Genomic DNA, 19701 nt, shown 5'->3' with positions numbered 1-19701 from the left:
GCTCCTACAGGCACGAGCTCAGAGCATCACATGACCTTTTTTTATTCATGGAAAAACAAATCCAACCCACACAGTTCAGGAGCTTCTCAGATGAGAGTCTGCTGCTCTGAAACTGATGTTCTACCACACTTCACACCCCAGCTGCACATCTCACAGGTTCATATATACACTATATATTCCTATATATGCAGTATATATATATATATGTATATGTATGTATATATATGCTGTATGTATACACGGTGAGCAGCCAGCTCACCCGTCGCTCTCGGTGGAGTAAACCACCGGCAGCCGGTTCTCTCCCTCGATGCCGAGCTCATACTGAGCCGTCTCCAGGTTCCTCTCAAACGTGTCCACACTGCCAATGTTGAACCACACATACTGCTGCAGACAGACAGGCAGGCAGAGAGACAGACGGGCAGGCAGAGAGACAGACGGGCAGGCAGAGAGACAGACGGGCAGGCAGAGAGACAGACGGGCAGGCAGAGAGACAGACAGGCAGGCAGAGAGACAGACGGGCAGGCAGAGAGACAGACAGGCAGACAAAGAGACAGGCAGAGAGACAGACAGGCAGGCAGAGAGACAGACGGGCAGAGAGACAGACAGGCAGGCAGAGAGACAGACAGGCAGGCAGAGAGACAGACGGGCAGGCAGAGAGACAGACAGGCAGGCAGAGAGACAGACAGGCAGGCAGAGAGACAGACAGGCAGGCAGAGAGACAGACGGGCAGGCAGAGAGACAGACAGGCAGACAAAGAGACAGGCAGAGAGACAGACAGGCAGGCAGAGAGACAGACGGGCAGAGAGACAGACAGGCAGGCAGAGAGACAGACAGGCAGGCAGAGAGACAGACGGGCAGACAGAGAGACAGACAGGCAGACAAAGAGACAGGCAGACAAACAGAGACAGACAGACAGAGAGACAGACAGACAGGCAGGCAGAGAGACAGACGGGCAGGCAGAGAGACAGACGGGCAGGCAGAGAGACAGGCAGGCAGAGAGACAGACAGGCAGACAGAGAGACAGACGGGCAGGCAGAGAGACAGACAGGCAGACAGAGAGACAGACAGGCAGACAGAGAGACAGACAGGCAGACAGAGAGACAGGCAGGCAGAGAGACAGACAGGCAGACAGAGAGACAGACGGGCAGGCAGAGAGACAGACAGGCAGACAAACAGAGACAGACAGACAGGTTAGCAGGATCCACTTCATGGATGTTCAGTAACAACAGATCTGATGAATCAGGAAACAGGAAGTTGTTCTTCTTCTCCTCTCTAAACCCAGACTCACCCCGTCCACCGGTGTTTTCCCGGGAGAGAAAACCACTTTGACGAAGCGCTTGTTGACGACCTCCAGCCTGTCCACCTGAGAGACAGACAGGCAGACAGACAGACAGACAGACAGACAGACAGACAGACAGACAGACAGAGGGACAGACAGACAGACAGACAGACAGACAGACAGAGGGACAGACAGAGGGACAGACAGAGGGACAGACAGACAGACAGACAGAGGGACAGACAGACAGACAGACAGACAGACAGAGGGACAGAGAGACAGACAGACAGACAGACAGAGGGACAGAGAGACAGACAGACAGACAGACAGACAGACAGACAGACAGGCAGACAGACAGACAGGCAGACAGGCAGACAGAGGGACAGACAGACAGAGAGACAGACAGACAGACAGGCAGACAGAGGGACAGAGAGACAGAGAGACAGACAGGCAGGCAGACAGAGGGACAGACAGACAGAGGGACAGACAGACAGAGAGACAGACAGGCAGGCAGACAGAGGGACAGACAGACAGAGGGACAGAGAGACAGACAGTCAGCTGCTTCTGACTCCATGTTCAGATCAATACAGTCTGACAGAACTTTGTTTATTCTGACACACAAATCTGTCCAGCGATGCCATTGGCTGCTAGAATGTAAACAATTTAAAAATGTCATTACAAAGTGACAATAATATAATGGGGGAGGGAGAGCTTGTGAAATTGTGATGGGGAGGGGTCAGGGGGGAGGGGCCAGGCCAGGCCAGGTGAGGGGTCAGGTGAGGGGGCGGGGTCAGGTCAGGCTGGGTGAGGGGGAGGGGCCAGGTGAGGTCAGGGGCGGGGTCATGTGAGGGGGCGGGGTCAGGTCAGGGGGCGGGGTCAGGTCAGGCTGTGTGAGGGGGTGGGGTGGGGTGGGGGGTCATGTGAGGGGGCGGGGTCAGGTCAGGTCAGGGGGCGGGGTCAGGTCAGGCTGTGTGAGGGGGTGGGGTGGGGGGGGGGGTCATGTGAGGGGGCGGGGTCAGGTCAGGGGGCGGGGCCAGGTCAGGGGGTGGGGTCAGGTCAGGGGGCGGGGTCAGGTCAGGTCAGGTGGATCCTCACCACTCCTTTGGACAGGTAGTTGTTGACGAAGTCCTTCCAGGTCACTTCTCTGCCTCCGTCCCTGAAGAAGAAGTAGTAGGTGACGGTCGTCCAGAACGCCGCCGCACTCAGGAAGTACATCCGAAACTCCTTATCGTCCCACGGGACATCGCCCTGTGGACAACAGACACACACTGACCACACACACTGACCACACACACTGACACAGACACACACTGACCACACACACTGACCACACACACTGACACAGACACACACTGACCACACACACTGACAACACACACTGACCACACACACTGACAACACACACACACACTGACAACACACACTGAACACACACACTGACAACACACACACACACTGACCACACACTGACAACACACACACACTGACAACACACACTGACACTGACACACACTGACAACACACACTGACACTGACACACACTGACAACACACACTGACACAGACACACACTGACAACACACACTGACACAGACACACACTGACAACACACACTGACACAGACACACACTGACAACACACACAGACACAGACACATACTGACAACACACACTGACACAGACACATACTGACAACACACACTGACACAGACACACACTGACAACACACACAGACACAGACACATACTGACAACACACACTGACACAGACACATACTGACAACACACACTGACACAGACACACACTGACAACACACACTGACACTGACACACACTGACAACACACACTGACACAGACACACACTGACAACACACACTGACACAGACACACACTGACAACACACACTGACACAGACACACACTGACCTTCTGCAGACGGCTGTACCAGTGTGACTCCTCCTTGCGGCCTCCTCGTTTCCCTCCTCCTCCTCCTCCTCCTCCTCCTCCTCCTCCTCCTCCTCCTCCGCCGCCTCCTCCTCCTCCTCCTCCTCCTCCTCCTGCTCCTCCTCTCTGAGTGTTGGCTGGTTTGGCCTCTGAGGGCAGATCAGACTTGTCAGTATCGGGGTTCGACTGATCATCCTGGACTGAAGTTGCCCCAATTCAGTATCTTTAAATCTGACCGTTTTCAGGACAAAAACCTCCCAGGTTTTCAGTGTTTCCCCAGAAGTTTCTTGTTGTCCTCTGAGACGTTTTCCACTGTCACATGACACTAAAACTCTCCACTGACACTAAAACTCTCCACTGACACTAAAACTCTCCACTGACACTAAAACTCCACTGACACTAAAACTCCACTGACACTAAAACTCTCCACTGACACTAAAACTCCACTGACACTAAAACTCTCCACTGACACTAAAACTCCACTGACACTAAAACTCCACTGACACTAAAACTCCACTGACACTAAAACTCTCCACTGACACTAAAACTCCACTGACACTAAAACTCTCCACTGACACTAAAACTCCACCGACACTAAAACTCTCCACTGACACTAAAACTCTCCACTGACACTAAAACTCTCCACCGACACTAAAACTCTCCACTGACACTCAGACTAACAGATCTAGCTGCATGGCAGATGGATCGCTTCCACTGCGTCCATCAATAACTGACATGTTTAGCTGTCAGACAGTAAAGAGTCCAGCAGCCTCAGACTGTCTGTCGTTCTGATCCAATCCAAAATGTTTAATTAATTACCATATCCTTTTTTTAATAAAACGCCAATATGAGCCCAATATAATCAGCCTACCCCAGTGTCAGTGTCCTGAACAGAGGCCAGATCGATGTCAGCAGACATCAGTAGAACTCCGTATACGTCAGTAGAAGTCAGTGGAAGTCAGTTGAAGTCAGCAGAGGTCAGTAGAAGTCAGTGGAAGTCAGTGGAAGTCAGTTGAAGTCAGTTGAAGTCAGCGGAGGTCAGTAGAGGTTAGTAGATGTCAGTAGAAGTCAGTTGAAGTCAGTTGAAGTCAGCGGAGGTCAGCAGAGGTCAGTGGAAGTCAGTGGAAATCAGTAGAAGTCAGTGGAAGTCAGTGGAAGTCAGTGGAAATCAGTGGAAATCAGTAGATGTCAGTTGAAGTCAGTTGAAGTCAGTAGAGGTCAGTAGAGGTCAGTTGAAGTCAGCGGAGGTCAGTAGAAGTCAGTGGAAGTCAGTTGAAGTCAGTTGAAGTCAGCGGAGGTCAGTAGAAGTCAGTGGAAGTCAGTAGAGGTCAGTAGATGTCAGTAGAAGTCAGTTGAAGTCAGTTGAAGTCAGCAGAGGTCAGTAGAGGTCAGTAGAAGTCAGTGGAAGTCAGTGGAAATCAGTAGAAGTCAGTAGATATCAGTGGAGGTCAGTGGAAGTCAGTGGAAGTCAGCTGAAGTCAGCAGAAATCAGTAGAAATCAGTAGATGTCAGTTGAAGTCAGTGGAAGTCAGTGGAAGTCAGTAGAGGTCAGAAGAAGTCAGTTGAAGTCAGTGGAAGTCAGTGGAAGTCAGTAGAGGTCAGTAGAAGTCAGTAGAAGTCAGTGGAAGTCAGTGGAAGTCTGTGGAAGTCAGTGGAGGTCAGTTGAAGTCAGTAGAGGTCAGTGGAAGTCAGTGGAGGTCAGTTGAAGTCAGTTGAAGTCAGTGGAGATCAGTGGAAGTCAGTTGAAGTCAGTTGAAGTCAGTGGAGGTCAGCAGAAGTCAGTTGAAGTCAGGTGAAGTCAGTGGAAGTCTGTGGAAGTCAGTGGAGGTCAGTTGAAGTCAGTAGAGGTCAGTAGAAGTCAGTTGAAGTCAATAGAGGTCAGTAGAGGTCAGTAGAAGTCAGTTGAAGTCAATAGAGGTCAGTTGAAGTCAGTTGAAGTCAGTGGAGGCCAGTGGAAGTCAGTTGAAGTCAGTTGAAGTCAGTAGAGGTTAGTGGAAGTCAGTTGAAGTCAGTAGAGGTCAGTGGAAGTCAGTGGAAGTCAGTAGAAGTCAGTAGAGGTCAGTTGAAGTCAGTAGAGGTCAGTAGAAGTCAGTTGAAGTCAGTTGAAGTCAATAGAGGTCAGTGGAAGTCAGTTGAAGTCAGTGGAGGTCAGTAGAAGTCAGTTGAAGTCAATAGAGGTCAGTAGAAGTCAGTTGAAGTCAGTGGAGGTCAGTGGAAGTCAGTTGAAGTCAGTTGAAGTCAGTAGAGGTCAGTGGAAGTCAGTGGAAGTCAGTAGAAGTCAGTAGAGGTCAGTTGAAGTCAGTAGAGGTCAGTAGAAGTCAGTTGAAGTCAGTTAAAGTCAGCGGAGGTCAGTGGAAGTCAGTTGAAGTCAGTTGAAGTCAGTAGAGGTCAGTAGAAGTCAGTAGAAGTCAGTTGAAGTCAGTAGAGGTCAGTAGAGGTCAGTTGAAGTCAGTAGAGGTCAGTAGAAGTCAGTTGAAGTCAATAGAGGTCAGTTGAAGTCAGTTGAAGTCATCGGAGGTCAGTGGAAGTCAGTTGAAGTCAGTGGAGGTCAGTTGAAGTCAGTAGAGGTCAGTAGAAGTCAGTTGAAGTCAGTTGAAGTCAATAGAGGTCAGTGGAAGTCAGTTGAAGTCAGTGGAGGTCAGTAGAAGTCAGTTGAAGTCAATAGAGGTCAGTAGAAGTCAGTTGAAGTCAGTGGAGGTCAGTGGAAGTCAGTTGAAGTCAGTTGAAGTCAGTTGAAGTCAGTAGAGGTCAGTGGAAGTCAGTGGAAGTCAGTAGAAGTCAGTAGAGGTCAGTTGAAGTCAGTAGAGGTCAGTAGAAGTCAGTTGAAGTCAGTTAAAGTCAGCGGAGGTCAGTGGAAGTCAGTTGAAGTCAGTTGAAGTCAGTAGAGGTCAGTAGAAGTCAGTAGAAGTCAGTTGAAGTCAGTAGAGGTCAGTAGAGGTCAGTTGAAGTCAGTAGAGGTCAGTAGAAGTCAGTTGAAGTCAATAGAGGTCAGTTGAAGTCAGTTGAAGTCATCGGAGGTCAGTTGAAGTCAGCGGAGGTCAGTGGAAGTCAGTTGAAGTCAGTAGAGGTCAGTAGAAGTCAGTAGAAGTCAGTTGAAGTCAGTAGAGGTCAGTAGAGGTCAGTTGAAGTCAGTAGAGGTCAGTAGAAGTCAGTTGAAGTCAATAGAGGTCAGTTGAAGTCAGTTGAAGTCAGTAGAGGTCAGTAGAGGTCAGTTGAAGTCAGCGGAGGTCAGTAGAAGTCAGTGGAAGTCAGTTGAAGTCAGCTGAAGTCAGCGGAGGTCAGTAGAAGTCAGTGGAAGTCAGTAGAGGTCAGTAGATGTCAGTAGAAGTCAGTTGAAGTCAATAGAGGTCAGTGGAAGTCAGTTGAAGTCAGTGGAGGTCAGTTGAAGTCAATAGAGGTCAGTGGAAGTCAGTTGAAGTCAGTGGAAGTCAGTTGAAGTCAGTTGAAGTCAGTGGAAGTCAGTGGAAGTCAGTTGAAGTCAGTTGAAGTCAGTGGAGGTCAGTAGAGGTCAGTTGAAGTCAGCGGAGGTCAGTAGAAGTCAGTTGAAGTCAGTGGAGGTCAGTAGAGGTCAGTAGAGGTCAGTGGAGGTCAGTGGAGGTCAGTTGAAGTCAGTAGAAGTCAGCTGAAGTCAGTTGAAGTCAGTAGAGGTCAGTGGAAGTCAGTTGAAGTCAGCGGAGGTCAGTAGAAGTCAGTTGAAGTCAGTGGAGGTCAGTAGAGGTCAGTAGAGGTCAGTGGAGGTCAGTGGAGGTCAGTTGAAGTCAGTAGAAGTCAGCTGAAGTCAGTTGAAGTCAGTAGAGGTCAGTAGAGATCAGTAGAGGTCAGTAGAGGTCAGTAGATTTCTACCTTTATCTGCTGCGTTGGCTTCGCTGCTCTTTGGAGTTTTCTTACTGTCAGGAAAATATTTCTCAAACCCTGAAGAGGAGAAGACATGTTACTGTACTGAACACACACACACCTGCTGACACACACACACCTGCTGACACACACACACACACACACACACACACCTGCTGACACACACACACACACACACACACACACACACACACCTGCTGACACACACACACACACACACACACACACACACACACACCTTTGGGCGGTCTGGAGCAGAGCCTCCTGTAGGCTCCCAGCAGATCATCCAGCAGGCTCCTCCCCCTCTCCGCCGCCGCGCCGCCAGCCGGACTCACCGCCGTCACACAGCAGACATCCAACATGGCCGCCTTCACACAACAGACAACAACATGTGAACTGCACTCCTGTAATGTGTCTGTGTCTCTGCTGCTTCAGTCCAGACAAAATAAACACTAAAGGGCAAATGCACAGAATAATTTAAACACGACTAATAACAGGATAGAGCTCACGATCCAGACCTCCTTCAGATCTGGTTCACATCTGTCAGAAACCCTGCTGACGGCAGCTTTATGTGTCTGGAGGTTTGGTGACGTCATGTGACTTATTCTCTGCCAGAGGTTGCCGCGACAGTAGCCGCGACACCTCCAGTCAAAAACCCGGCGGTTTCATGCTGCCTTGCTTATCGGCAGACGGGCTCGCCTTGTAGAAACATGACAACACCTCTTCTGAATCATAAGGACATATTGGTAAATTCGGCATACACTAACCTGCAATTACTTCAATAAATCCTCAGCTTTTATAATCGGTTCTCACTGCTCACTACCGCCCTCCATGCTGTGTTTTGGTGCATCCTGGGACTGACAGAAGACCCGATTCCACGGGACGAAATGACGCTGACACAGTGCTGTTCGGTGCTGTGGACGCGTGTCGCGTTGGGGATTAGATCCTAACAATCCTGACGAGTCTCAATTCATGTTCTTCCGCGTCTGTAATTTTACCGATAATCAAGTTAGTATTAACCTGACAGATGTTTTAACGGAGTTTGTCGTGCCGTCTCACACACAGAGATAACAGCAGGTATCAGACCAGCCAGGTCAGCTCAGCCTGCTGCTGTTATCCAGCCACAACACCCATGTCACTCCCCGGCCCGCTGCAGCTGCAGCCGGCCGGACAGCGGGTGGGTTATCCGGGACGGACTGACCGACAGTCCGCGGTGACATGCGGCGACCCGCCGACCAGAGCCCGGTACCGGTGTTATGGTTTGTTCTCCTAACAGTCCAGCTAACAGACCGCCTGCCTGCTTCCCCCGTCAGCCTGTATTAGCTTGTTAGCTTGTTAGCCTGTTAGCCTGTTAGCCACCTACCAGTCTGGAGCCCCGCGCTGCGCTGGAGGGCAGCCGGAGGTTGAAGAGGCTCCTGCAGCCGCCTGACAGGCGCAGGAGGCGGTGAGCCATCCTGCCGCCGACCCGCTGACTTTAATCTGACTGACGGTTCACTGACAGCAAGGACAACTATCCCTGCCTCTCACTACACATCCCCGTTCCGTAACCACACTCATCCGCCATCTTTACTGTTATCGAAAGGAGACGTACGCGATGACGTAAACGGCAACGTCGTTTCCTTCTTTTTCGGCTCCTCGGTGGGTTTGACCTAGAGCAGAGAGACAGCTGGCGCCTCCTGCTGGAGGTCAAATATAATTTATCGCGGATGTTTTACTGAGCGGACCGATGAGTTCAGACTGCAGCAGCCTGACAGGCTTTACAGTCAGTGGATGAGTTTATAATGAAATGGAAAACCCTGTCAAGTTTAATTCAATGTACTACAGTTTTGTCCAATTAATGTGCTCTGCAACATCATTTTACATCAAGCCCTCCGTCTTAGTGAGTTCTGCCTGCAGCCGACAGGGGGCGGCAGCAGGATTCCTCCGCCGTGGATAGGCCGCAGAAGAAGAAGTGCACTGCATGCCGGGAAGAGCAAGATGGCGTCGGCCGGGTCTGTGTAGGAGTGTAGCGGCTGCGCCGGGCCGGACTGACCGCTGAGACTTTAACCAGCAAATAAACAGAAAGCCCCGTTTGTTCTTTCAGCAGAGCGGGAGATACCGACGCGACAGAGCGATGAGGTAAACCAGCCCGACCGCTGACCCGCACGGGCCAGATTAACCAGTTAAACCAGTTGAACCAGCCGAACCAGTCGAACCGGGCAGATGGAGCAGGGGAAGCAGCCGGCCGCCCTGCCCGCCGCCGGGCAGCAGACGCCCCGCTGCTCCCCGGCTCTTCAGTCTTTACCTGCGATCAGCAGCGGCTTCTGCTCTGGTCTCTCCTCTGGTCTCTCCTCTGTCCTGTGAGCTGTCAGCCGGTCAGATGTTTTGTAAATCAGAGCTGACAGCCCGCTGAGGCCCATCACAGCTAGCTTACTTTAGCTTAGCTTTACTTTCAGTGGCTGAACGACAAGATTTCCTTCAGATAAACAGCTGGCTGAATAATTTGTGATGGTAGTTTGTATAAAGAGTCCAGACCAGCAGCTGTCACTGCAGAAAACACTGGGATTGACTGTCGAGAGATAAATCAGCTGGACGGGCGTTAGCTGGCCCGGCTAACAGACAGCTAGCTACAGTCAGGTTAGCAGGCAGCTAGCTGCTAGCTGGAAACCCTGGACTGGAAACCAAAAATGTAAATTTAAAATATTAATGGAGAAATGACATCGCTATGTTTGATCTGTGTGGTGATTTATGTAGGAGACGAACGACGCGTTGTGTTGAGCTGCTAGCTGCTAATGCTAACAGGAGCAGCCAACGCCTAGCCTGGCAGCTACTGACAGACAGACAGCTACTGACAGACAGACAGCTACCGACAGACAGACAGTTACTGACAGACTGAAGTCCGCTGCTCATTTTACACTGTTAGTTAGACAGTTTGTGCTGCTGCTGTGTGTTCTGCTCTGCTGTCACTGTCAGGGAAACCTTTCACCTTTCACCTTTAACCTTTCACCTTTCACCTTTCAGCCAGCAGTCTGACCTGACAGCCTGGCTTGGTTTTAAAATGTTCAGTCAGTCTGTACAGTAAGATCCACAGGGAATCACACCCTCGACCCCGGCAGCGTTAGTGCCTGGCTCCTGCCTCGCTTCAGGCTATCAGTCAGCTGCTATACGGATCTAATGTTGTAGCTTCAGTCAGTCAGCTGCTATATGGATCCAATGTTGTAGCTTCAGTCAGTCAGCTGCTATATGGATCTAATGTTGTAGCTTCAGTCAGTCAGCTGCTATATGGATCCAATGTTGTAGCTTCAGTCAGTCAGTTGCTATATGGATCTAATGTTGTAGCTTCAGTCAGTCAGCTGCTATATGGATCTAATGTTGTAGCTTCAGTCAGTCAGCTGCTATATGGATCTAATGTTGTAGCTTCAGTCAGTACCAGAGTGGAAAAGTTTCCTCTGTTGGTCGGCTTAGCTTCACACTGACCAGTTACAGCCAGCCAAGTCACATGACTCATAAGTAGCTCATTTATTGGACAGTTGTTGTAAATCTGCAACATGTTGGAAACCCAAACCAAACACCAAGAGACTGTTGCTGCAGTTAGTGAGAAACAGACAACTAACACTTTTCTGGTTTCTCCTCCTCTCTCTCCCCCCCCCCTCCTGTAGGAGTAGTGTGTTGTTGGGTGTTGGACTATGCTGTGTTTCTCCTCTGGGTGGCGCCTCCTGAGCCGATCCCGCCTCCCTCCCTGCCCCTCCCACCCCGCCTGTCTGTCCGTCGTCATGTACGCCACCCGCCTCTACAGCGCCGCGGGGGGGGGAGGAGGAGCCGGAGGAGGAGCGGGAGGAGGGGGTAAGCCGGGGCGAAGGGCGGGGCTGGCCGTGCTGGAGACCGCCCACCCCCACCTCCCCCACCACCCCCACCAGGCCCCGCCTCCCCCCGCCTACCCGCTCTACCAGGGCCGAACCGACGCCCACCGGGGGCCGCACTTCCACGGCCACCACCACTACCACCCCCACCCCCACCCCCACCCGCAGCCCGCCCACCTGGCCCCGCCCCCGCCCCCTCTGCCCCCCCACCCCCACTACCAGCACCACGCCCACCCGCACGCATACGGCGGCACCCTCGCCGGCGGAGCCGCCGGCAGCAAGAAGAAGACGTGGAACTTCATCCACGAGAAGATGAGCTACGACACGTTCTTCACCATGAAGCGTCTGATCGAACGCTCGCGGCGGCCCGACGAGGTTCTGCGCTGGGTCACCCAGAACCCCGGAAAGATCTCCCACAACCACTACCCCGTCGCCCTGCAGAAGATCGGCCAGCTGCTGCAGGCCGGGCCGCCGCCCGCAGACGGCAGCGTGGCCGCCGCCGCCGGAGGAGGAGGAGGAGGTGGAGGAGGAGGGGGAGGGGGAGGAGAGGAGAACGATGGGCGGCAGGTTCTGGAGCATCAGGACTTCCAGACGCTGTGCGACGCCATCGTCAGAGACTGCGCCAAGTTCGACAACTTCAGCATCGTCAACTGTCTGTACGCCGTGGCGGCGCTGGGTGAGTCACACCGCTCGGCTTCATATTGAGGTGTTTTGTGTTATGTGAGGTGTGTTTTACTGTCGGAGCCAGCAGAGGGCCAGCGCCCCCTGCTGGCTCCGCAGAAGAACCGGTCCAGACTGCTGCTGGTTTTCTAGTCGGTTCCCTGATTAGACAGCGGAGTGAAAACCAGCCGGACTCTGGACCGTCAGTTAACATCCAGACTCACTGACCCCCTGTCGGTCCCCGGGTCCGCGGTTGACCTCCGCTCCCTCGGTCTCCAGGTCTTCCCAGTGACTCCCAGGTGGTTCAGGTGCTGGAGGCGGAGTCTCAGTCCAGACTGGGCCAGTTCAACCAGAAGGACGTGTCCATGGTGTTCAGCTCCAGCATGAAGCTTCACCCCGGCAGCCAGCACCCGCTGACCGAGGCCTGCCTGGCCGGCCTGGAGAAGAACCTGGAGCGAGAGCGCCACCCGCAGACGCTCTTCCTGCTGCTGTCCTACTACCGGCTCAAGTGGCGTTTGCTGCAGCCGCAGGACGCCGCCGCCGCCAACACACCTCCTAATCCAGAACAGCTGCTGGCTAACAGGTAGGACAGGGAGGCGAAGTTCCCTCAACAGATACTGGTGTTCAATATGTGTTCAATATCTGATCAATATCTGTTCAGTATTTGTTGAATCTGGAGCCTCATTTATTCCTTACTCTCCTTTTAAAGAGGAACTGAACCCCAAACCTAAATCTGTGTGAAGCCCGGCATCTAATGGTAAAAACATGCTACTGAAATGTCCATCTGCTATTGGCTGATCTTTGGTGCCGGGTGTTGATGTCAACTTCTGTAGAGTGGTGGTGACATCATCTCTTGGCACCAAAGACCAACCAATAGGAGATGGCCAGATGGCCGTTTTAACCATTAGATGTTAGTCTTCACTAGGGTTGGGTAGCGAACTCGGTACTTTTAAGGGCACCGACCCAATTATGTCGGTACTACCGAGTACCGATTCACGTAAAATCAATCGGTGCCAAATTTCGGTACCTGAGAGCATCTGGGTGAGAGAGCAGAGAACGAGAGAGAACGAGACTACGAGAGTGAGACTGCGAGAGCGAGACTGCGAGAGCGAGATTACGAGAGCGAGACTACGAGAGCGAGACTACGAGAGCGAGACTACGAGAGCGAGACTGCGAGAGCGAGACTGCGAGAGCGAGATTACGAGAGCGAGACTACGAGAGCGAGACTACGAGAGCGAGATTACGAGAGCGAGATTACGAGAGCGAGACTGTGAGACTACGAGAGCGAGACTGCGAGAGCGAGATTACGAGAGCGAGACTACGAGAGCGAGACTACGAGAGCGAGATTACGAGAGCGAGACTGTGAGACTACGAGAGCGAGACTGCGAGAGCGAGATTACGAGAGCGAGACTGCGAGAGCGAGACTACGAGAGCGAGATTACGAGATTACGAGAGTGAGACTACGAGAGCGAGATTACGAGAGTGAGACTGTGAGACTGCGAGAGCGAGATTACGAGAGCGAGATTACGAGAGCGAGACTGTGAGACTGCGAGAGCGAGATTACGAGAGCGAGATTACGAGAGCGAGACTACGAGAGCGAGATTACGAGATTACGAGAGTGAGACTACGAGAGCGAGATTACGAGAGTGAGACTGTGAGACTGCGAGAGCGAGATTACGAGAGCGAGATTACGAGAGTGAGACTACGAGAGCGAGATTACGAGAGCGAGATTACGAGAGCGAGACTGTGAGACTACGAGAGCGAGACTGCGAGAGCGAGATTACGAGAGCGAGATTACGAGAGCGAGACTGCGAGAGCGAGACTGCGAGAGCGAGACTACGAGAGCGAGACTACGAGAGCGAGATTACGAGAGCGAGACTGTGAGACTACAAGAGCGAGACTACGAGAGCGAGATTACGAGAGCGAGACTGTGAGACTACGAGAGCGAGACTACGAGAGCGAGATTACGAGAGCGAGACTGTGAGAGCGAGATTACGAGAGCGAGATTATGAGAGCGAGACTGTGAGACTACGAGAGCGAGACTGCGAGAGCGAGATTACGAGAGCGAGATTATGAGAGCGAGACTGTGAGACTACGAGAGCGAGACTGCGAGAGCGAGATTACGAGAGCGAGATTACGAGAGCGAGACTGCGAGAGCGAGACTGCGAGAGCGAGACTGCGAGAGCGAGACTACGAGAGCGAGACTGTGAGACTACGAGAGCGAGACTGTGAGACTACGAGAGCGAGACTACGAGAGCGAGATTACGAGAGCGAGATTACGAGAGCGAGACTGTGAGACTACGAGAGCGAGACTACGAGAGCGAGATTACGAGAGCGAGATTACGAGAGCGAGACTGTGAGACTACGAGAGCGAGACTGCGAGAGCAAGACTGCGAGACTACGAGAGCGAGATTACGAGAGCGAGACTGTGAGACTACGAGAGCGAGATTACGAGAGCGAGATTACGAGAGCGAGACTACGAGAGCGAGATTACAAGAGCGAGATTACGAGAGCGAGATTACGAGAGCGAGATTACGAGAGCAAGATTGTGAGATTACGAGAGCGAGACTGCGAGAGCGAGACTACGAGAGCGAGACTGAGACTACGAGAGCGAGACTACGAGAGCGAGATTACGAGAGCGAGACTGCGAGAGCGAGACTACGAGAGCGAGACTACGAGAGCGAGACTGAGACTACGAGAGCGAGACTACGAGAGCGAGACTACGAGAGCGAGACTGTGAGACTGCGAGAGCGAGACTGCGAGAGCGAGACTGCGAGAGCGAGATTACGAGAGCGAGACTACGAGAGCGAGACTACGAGAGCGAGACTGTGAGACTGCGAGAGCGAGACTGCGAGAGCGAGGTTACGAGAGTGAGACTACGAGAGCGAGACTACGAGAGCGAGACTGTGAGACTGCGAGAGCGAGATTACGAGAGCGAGGTTACGAGAGCGAGACTGTGAGACTACGAGAGCGAGACTGTGAGACTACGAGAGCGAGACTGCGAGAGCGAGATTACGAGTGCGAGACTACGAGAGCGAGACTACGAGAGCGAGACTGTGAGACTGCGAGAGCGAGACTGCGAGAGCGAGGTTACGAGAGTGAGACTACGAGAGCGAGACTACGAGAGCGAGACTGTGAGACTGCGAGAGCGAGATTACGAGAGCGAGGTTACGAGAGCGAGACTGTGAGACTACGAGAGCGAGACTGCGAGACTGCGAGAGCGAGACTACGAGACTACGAGAGCGAGACTGCGAGAGCGAGACTACGAGAGCGAGACTGTGAGACTACGAGCGAGAGCGAGATTACGAGAGCGAGATTACGAGAGCGAGACTGCGAGAGCGAGACTGCGAGAGCGGGACTGCGAGACTGCGAGAGCGAGACTACGAGAGCGAGATCACGAGAGCGAGATTACGAGAGCGAGACTGCGAGAGCGGGACTGCGAGACTGCGAGAGCGAGACTACGAGAGCGAGATTACGAGAGCGAGATTACGAGAGCGAGACTGCGAGAGCGAGACTACATCACCCCTGCAGTTAGTTGTCAGGGCGATGGCGAGCGGAAAGCGTTACCAAGTGTGGTTACACTTTTCTAAACTTGACGCAGACAACGCTCGCTGCAATATTTGTGATGTGAAATGCAGAGCCGGCCACGGGAACACGTCTGGCCTGAGGAAACGCTCGGTCAAACACTAAATATCCCTCGCTCGCCCCGCCCCTCTCTCGCCCCGCCCCTCTCTCGCCCCGTCCCTCTCTCGCCCCGTCCCTCTCTCGCCCCGCCCCTCTCTCGCCCCGCCCCTCTCTCGCCCCGCCCCTCGCTCGCCCCGCCCCTCTCTCGCCCCGTCCCTCGCTCGCCCCGTCCCTCTCTCGCCCCGCCCCTCTCTCGCCCCGCCTCTCTCTCGCCCCGCCCCTCTCTCGCCCCGTCCCTCTCTCGCCCCGCCCCTCTCTCGCCCCGCCCCTCTCTCGCCCCGTCCCTCTCTCGCCCCGCCCCTCGCTCGCCCCGCCCCTCGCTCGCCCCGTCCCTCTCTCGCCCCGCCCCTCTCTCGCCCCGCCTCTCTCTCGCCCCGCCCCTCGCTCGCCCCGTCCCTCTCTCGCCCCGCCCCTCTCTCGCCCCGCCTCTCTCTCGCCCCGCCCCTCGCTCGCCCCGCCTCTCTCTCGCCCCGCCCCTCGCTCGCCCCGTCCCTCTCTCGCCCCGCCCCTCTCTCGCCCCGCCCCTCTCTCGCCCCGCCCCTCGCTCGCCCCGTCCCTCTCTCGCCCCGTCCCTCTCTCGCCCCGCCTCTCTCTCGCCCCGCCCCTCGCTCGCCCCGTCCCTCTCTCGCCCCGCCCCTCTCTCGCCCCGCCCCTCGCTCGCCCCGTCCCTCGTGTCACGACTCTAGATCTTGGGAAGGAAATCACATGAGCTTCCTCCGACACACGTTCTCACGCTCTGCCCTGGTGACAGACAGGCTGAGACAGGCTGGAGGCTGGAGGGTTTGGGAAGGGGAGGGAGGGAGGGGGAGGGAGGGAGGGAGGGAGGGGTTTTATTCTGTGTGGTGTGTAAAATGTTCTAAATAAATAACAATGTTGAAATTGAGAAGTTTGGACTTATTTTTTAGAACTGAAATTACATTTTTGCTATTACAAAGAGAGTAAAGTACCGAAAAAAGGTACCGCTGTGTACCGGTATGGGTTCCAGTACCGGTACCGGCTCAAATGTGAACGGGACCCAACCCCAGTCTTCACACTGTGGGTCTCATTATATCTGCATATATTATGGATTCTGCATATATTATGGATTCCCCCCCGACCGCCGCGTCCACCGCAGATCCTCCATGTGAGCGCGATAACATGAACAGTTTTTATAAGAATCTGGACATTGATGACCCTTAGAGGAAGAACTCTGTTGATTTTGATGTGTTTATGATTAGTATAACTATTATTAATTAACTGATTAAATTAATGTTCATGCTATTTGGACCCATATCTCACCAGTGGTGCGTTATATTGTATTGAAATTTGTCAGCAGAATTGTTCAGGCAATTATGGAGATTTGTATGAAGTTTGCACTTTCTGTGATTATTAATAAAATAGTTAATTATTTAAATTAAAAAAAAATTGTTAAGGTACATACCCTTTATTATTGGGGAGACAATCCCTAGAGCAGTGGTTCTCAATGTGGGGTCCGGGGACCACCAGGGGTCCTTGAGGGGGTTCCAGGGGGTCCCCAGCAAATTGATGAATTGTTAAACTTCAGCATTATTTAATTTACAAAAAGTTAACACAATTAGAACTGTAGAAGAATGACTGTTTTGATCATAGTTTCTCTGTTATCTCTCTACCTACAATACAGACAGTCATGGAATTCTGGACAAAATCATATCTAACAATAAAAATATTCTCAGATTTGGGTCTGAGAGACAAAATCTCATCAAATGGGGTCTGGGGCTCTAATGTGGACTAGATTAGGGTCCTTGATGTGAAAAAGGTTGAGAATCACTGCTCTAGAGGATTATATCCATTCATTTTGGAGTGTTTAGGAGTAATAATAATATAATTAACGGGTTAACTTTATTAATTTGTGATAGAAAAATAGTTACGGTATGCAAGCTTTATTATTATGAAGATTAGCCCAGAGGGAAAAATGTTATTATTTGGCGAAATAAAAATAGTTGGGACATACAACCAATATTAACCCTGGAGTCTTACTGTGTGATTATTGAACAGTTTTTTATTACATCTGCCTTAATGGGTTCCTGGTTCTTCTTCTGCCTGGGGAAAGCGGCTCTGACTCTTCTTCGTGTTTCCTCTCCGCAGGAAGATCTTGCGGCTGGTGAAGCACACGCTGGCCAGCGTCAGCGGCGTGCGTGACCAGGAGATGGCGCTGCTGGACGAGATGCTGGCGGCGTGCGCCCGCGAGGCGAGCAACAAGAGTCTGGAGCTCATCTTCAGCTCACACCTCTTCTACCAGAACAGACAGGAGAGGTTCATCGGCAGCCTGGCAGGTCCGACACGCCGATGACATCATCACGACATCATCAAGTCACGCACATATCGTGATAAATCAGACAAGAACAATCATGACATCCATGAAATTAGTCAATATAATAATAAGAATAATAATAACAATAGTAGTAATTGTTTTACGTCACTTTTCTTTAACTTAACAAGTGCTTTAAAATCTGTTGACTTGTTGACTGTGTTGACTTGTTGACTGTGTTGACCTGTTGACTGTGTTGACTGTGTTGACTGTGTTGACCTGTTGACTGTGTTGACTTGTTGACTGTGTTGACCGTGTTGACCTGTTGACCGTGTTGACCGTGTTGACTGTGTTGACTGTGTTGACTGTGTTGACCTGTTGACTGTGTTGACTTGTTGACTGTGTTGACCGTGTTGACCTGTTGACCGTGTTGACCGTGTTGACCGTGTTGACCGTGTTGACTGTGTTGACTGTGTTGACTGTGTTGACCTGTTGACTGTGTTGACTGTGTTGACTGTGTTGACCTGTTGACTGTGTTGACTTGTTGACTGTGTTGACCGTGTTGACCTGTTGACTGTGTTGACCTGTTGACTGTGTTGACTGTGTTGACTGTGTTGACCTGTTGACTGTGTTGACCTGTTGACTGTGTTGACTGTGTTGACCTGTTGACTGTGTTGACTGTGTTGACCTGTTGACTGTGTTGACTGTGTTGACTGTGTTGACTGTGTTGACCCGTTGACTGTGTTGACCTGTTGACTGTGTTGACTGTGTTGAACCGTTGACTGTGTTGACTGTGTTGACCCGTTGACTGTGTTGACCCGTTGACTGTGTTGACCCGTTGACTGTGTTGACTGTGTTGACCCGTTGACTGTGTTGACTGTGTTGACCCGTTGACTGTGTTGACTGTGTTGACTGTGTTGACCTGTTGACTGTGTTGACCTGTTGACCTGTTGACTGTGTTGACCTGTTGACTGTGTTGACTGTGTTGACCCGTTGACTGTGTTGACTGTGTTGACCCGTTGACTGTGTTGACCTGTTGTTGCTGTGTTGCCCGTTGCCCTGACAGAGGAGTTGCCGAAGAAGCTGGACAGCATCACTCCCTACACCATGGCTCTGATAGCGAAGTACGTGGCGCGGCACCGGCTCAGAGAGACGCGCCTGCTGGACGCCATCGCCGACTTCCTGGTGAAGAAGGCCGAGTACCTGGACAGCAAGGTGACCTTTGACCTCCGGCGTTGAACCGATCTGCTCCGCCCTGATATGATGCAGCTGGATTGATTACAGATTGATTGTAGAATTGATCAATATTACAATGGCTGTCTATGGGAACTGAAGCTGAGACATTTGGATCAGATTCACCACAAGTCTGCATGATGATGATGATGATGATGATGATGATGATGATGATGATGATGGTATATTCAGCTAACTGCATGCTGGAGTTCACAGATTTTCATACTTGGATCCGGTAGGCTGGCTGTGTAGTGAGTCTGCCTCTGCCTCTGTGCTGCAGGTGATCCAGAAGCTGGTGTTCCCCTTCAGCAGGATGAGCTACCGGCCGGCCGGAGAGCGGCAGTTCTTCTCCCGGCTGGAGGAGGTGGTGGAGCTGAAGGCGCTCAGCTCTCCGCTCGCCACCGTCAACATCCTCATGTCTCTGTTCCAGCTGGGACACTTCCCCGGCCTGGTGCTGCACCGCGTCTTCTCCTCCGCCTTCATCAGCAACGTCACCAGTTAGTAACACGCACTAGAGGTCTTCACGGGTCCAAACTGACGGACCCGAACCCTAACGGACCCGGGAAATTCGTTCCGAGATCCGATTGGACCCGATAATTTAAAAAAATATATATATATACCGACCTGTTTTTGCCCGAGATATCACAGACCCGACCCGGTGCATGTCCGAGACCCGAGACCCGTCTATTTTATGGACCCGACAAACCCGGTAATTCACCCGGTAATTATCATGTCGGATACAACATATGGTGCCTAATAAAAGGAGGTCAAAATAACAGAAAGACTTGCCAACTTGTGCCGTTCTACAGTTTGTCCAGTAGATGGCAGTGAGACTCCATCATGGAATCTAGCAGCTACGAAGCTACAACAGGCTGAGTGACAAGGAAATTAAATTGCATGTTAAACGGATGATTAAAACAATATTTTATAGCTTATTTTTCACCTCA

The 19701-nt window shown here is 52.2% G+C and overlaps 2 protein-coding genes across 3 annotated transcripts in view; one reads left to right on the top strand and one right to left on the bottom strand.

Moving 5' to 3' along the window:
- Window positions 1-259: 259 nt before the first annotated feature.
- LOC139639998 (mitochondrial inner membrane m-AAA protease component AFG3L2-like) lies at window positions 260-8636 on the bottom strand (the record flags this gene model as incomplete). The annotated part of the gene is made up of 7 exons (XM_071514160.1): window positions 8436-8636; window positions 7311-7440; window positions 7061-7129; window positions 3200-3366; window positions 2372-2524; window positions 1289-1363; window positions 260-384 (listed from the first exon to the last, which is right to left on the bottom strand). Coding segments are annotated over exons 1-7 (809 nt in total), but the record flags the coding sequence as incomplete, so codon positions are not given.
- Window positions 8637-9048: 412 nt separating this feature from the next.
- fastk (Fas-activated serine/threonine kinase) overlaps window positions 9049-19701 on the top strand; it is an 18979-nt gene continuing 8326 nt past the window's right edge. The window contains exons 1-6 of one of the 2 annotated variants that reach the window (XM_071514155.1): window positions 9049-9190; window positions 10711-11587; window positions 11851-12154; window positions 17359-17546; window positions 18588-18736; window positions 19035-19251. In XM_071514155.1, coding sequence (XP_071370256.1) covers window positions 10738-11587; window positions 11851-12154; window positions 17359-17546; window positions 18588-18736; window positions 19035-19251 — 1708 coding nt within the window. In that variant the 5' untranslated portion in view covers window positions 9049-9190; window positions 10711-10737. Of the gene's footprint in view, window positions 9191-9608; window positions 9741-10710; window positions 11588-11850; window positions 12155-17358; window positions 17547-18587; window positions 18737-19034; window positions 19252-19701 lie in introns of those variants that run through there. The other variant, XM_071514157.1, reaches the window with a different exon arrangement.

The sequence above is a fragment of the Centroberyx affinis genome, unplaced genomic scaffold, assembly GCF_046629955.1.
Source record: "Centroberyx affinis isolate AG114_WGS23_722 - 3 ecotype Tasmania unplaced genomic scaffold, CSIRO-AGI_Caff_v1 ptg008097l_1, whole genome shotgun sequence".
NCBI lineage: Eukaryota > Metazoa > Chordata > Actinopteri > Beryciformes > Berycidae > Centroberyx > Centroberyx affinis.
The sequence above is the reverse complement of the archived record's forward strand: the minus strand, read 5'-3'. Positions and strand labels throughout refer to the sequence as shown.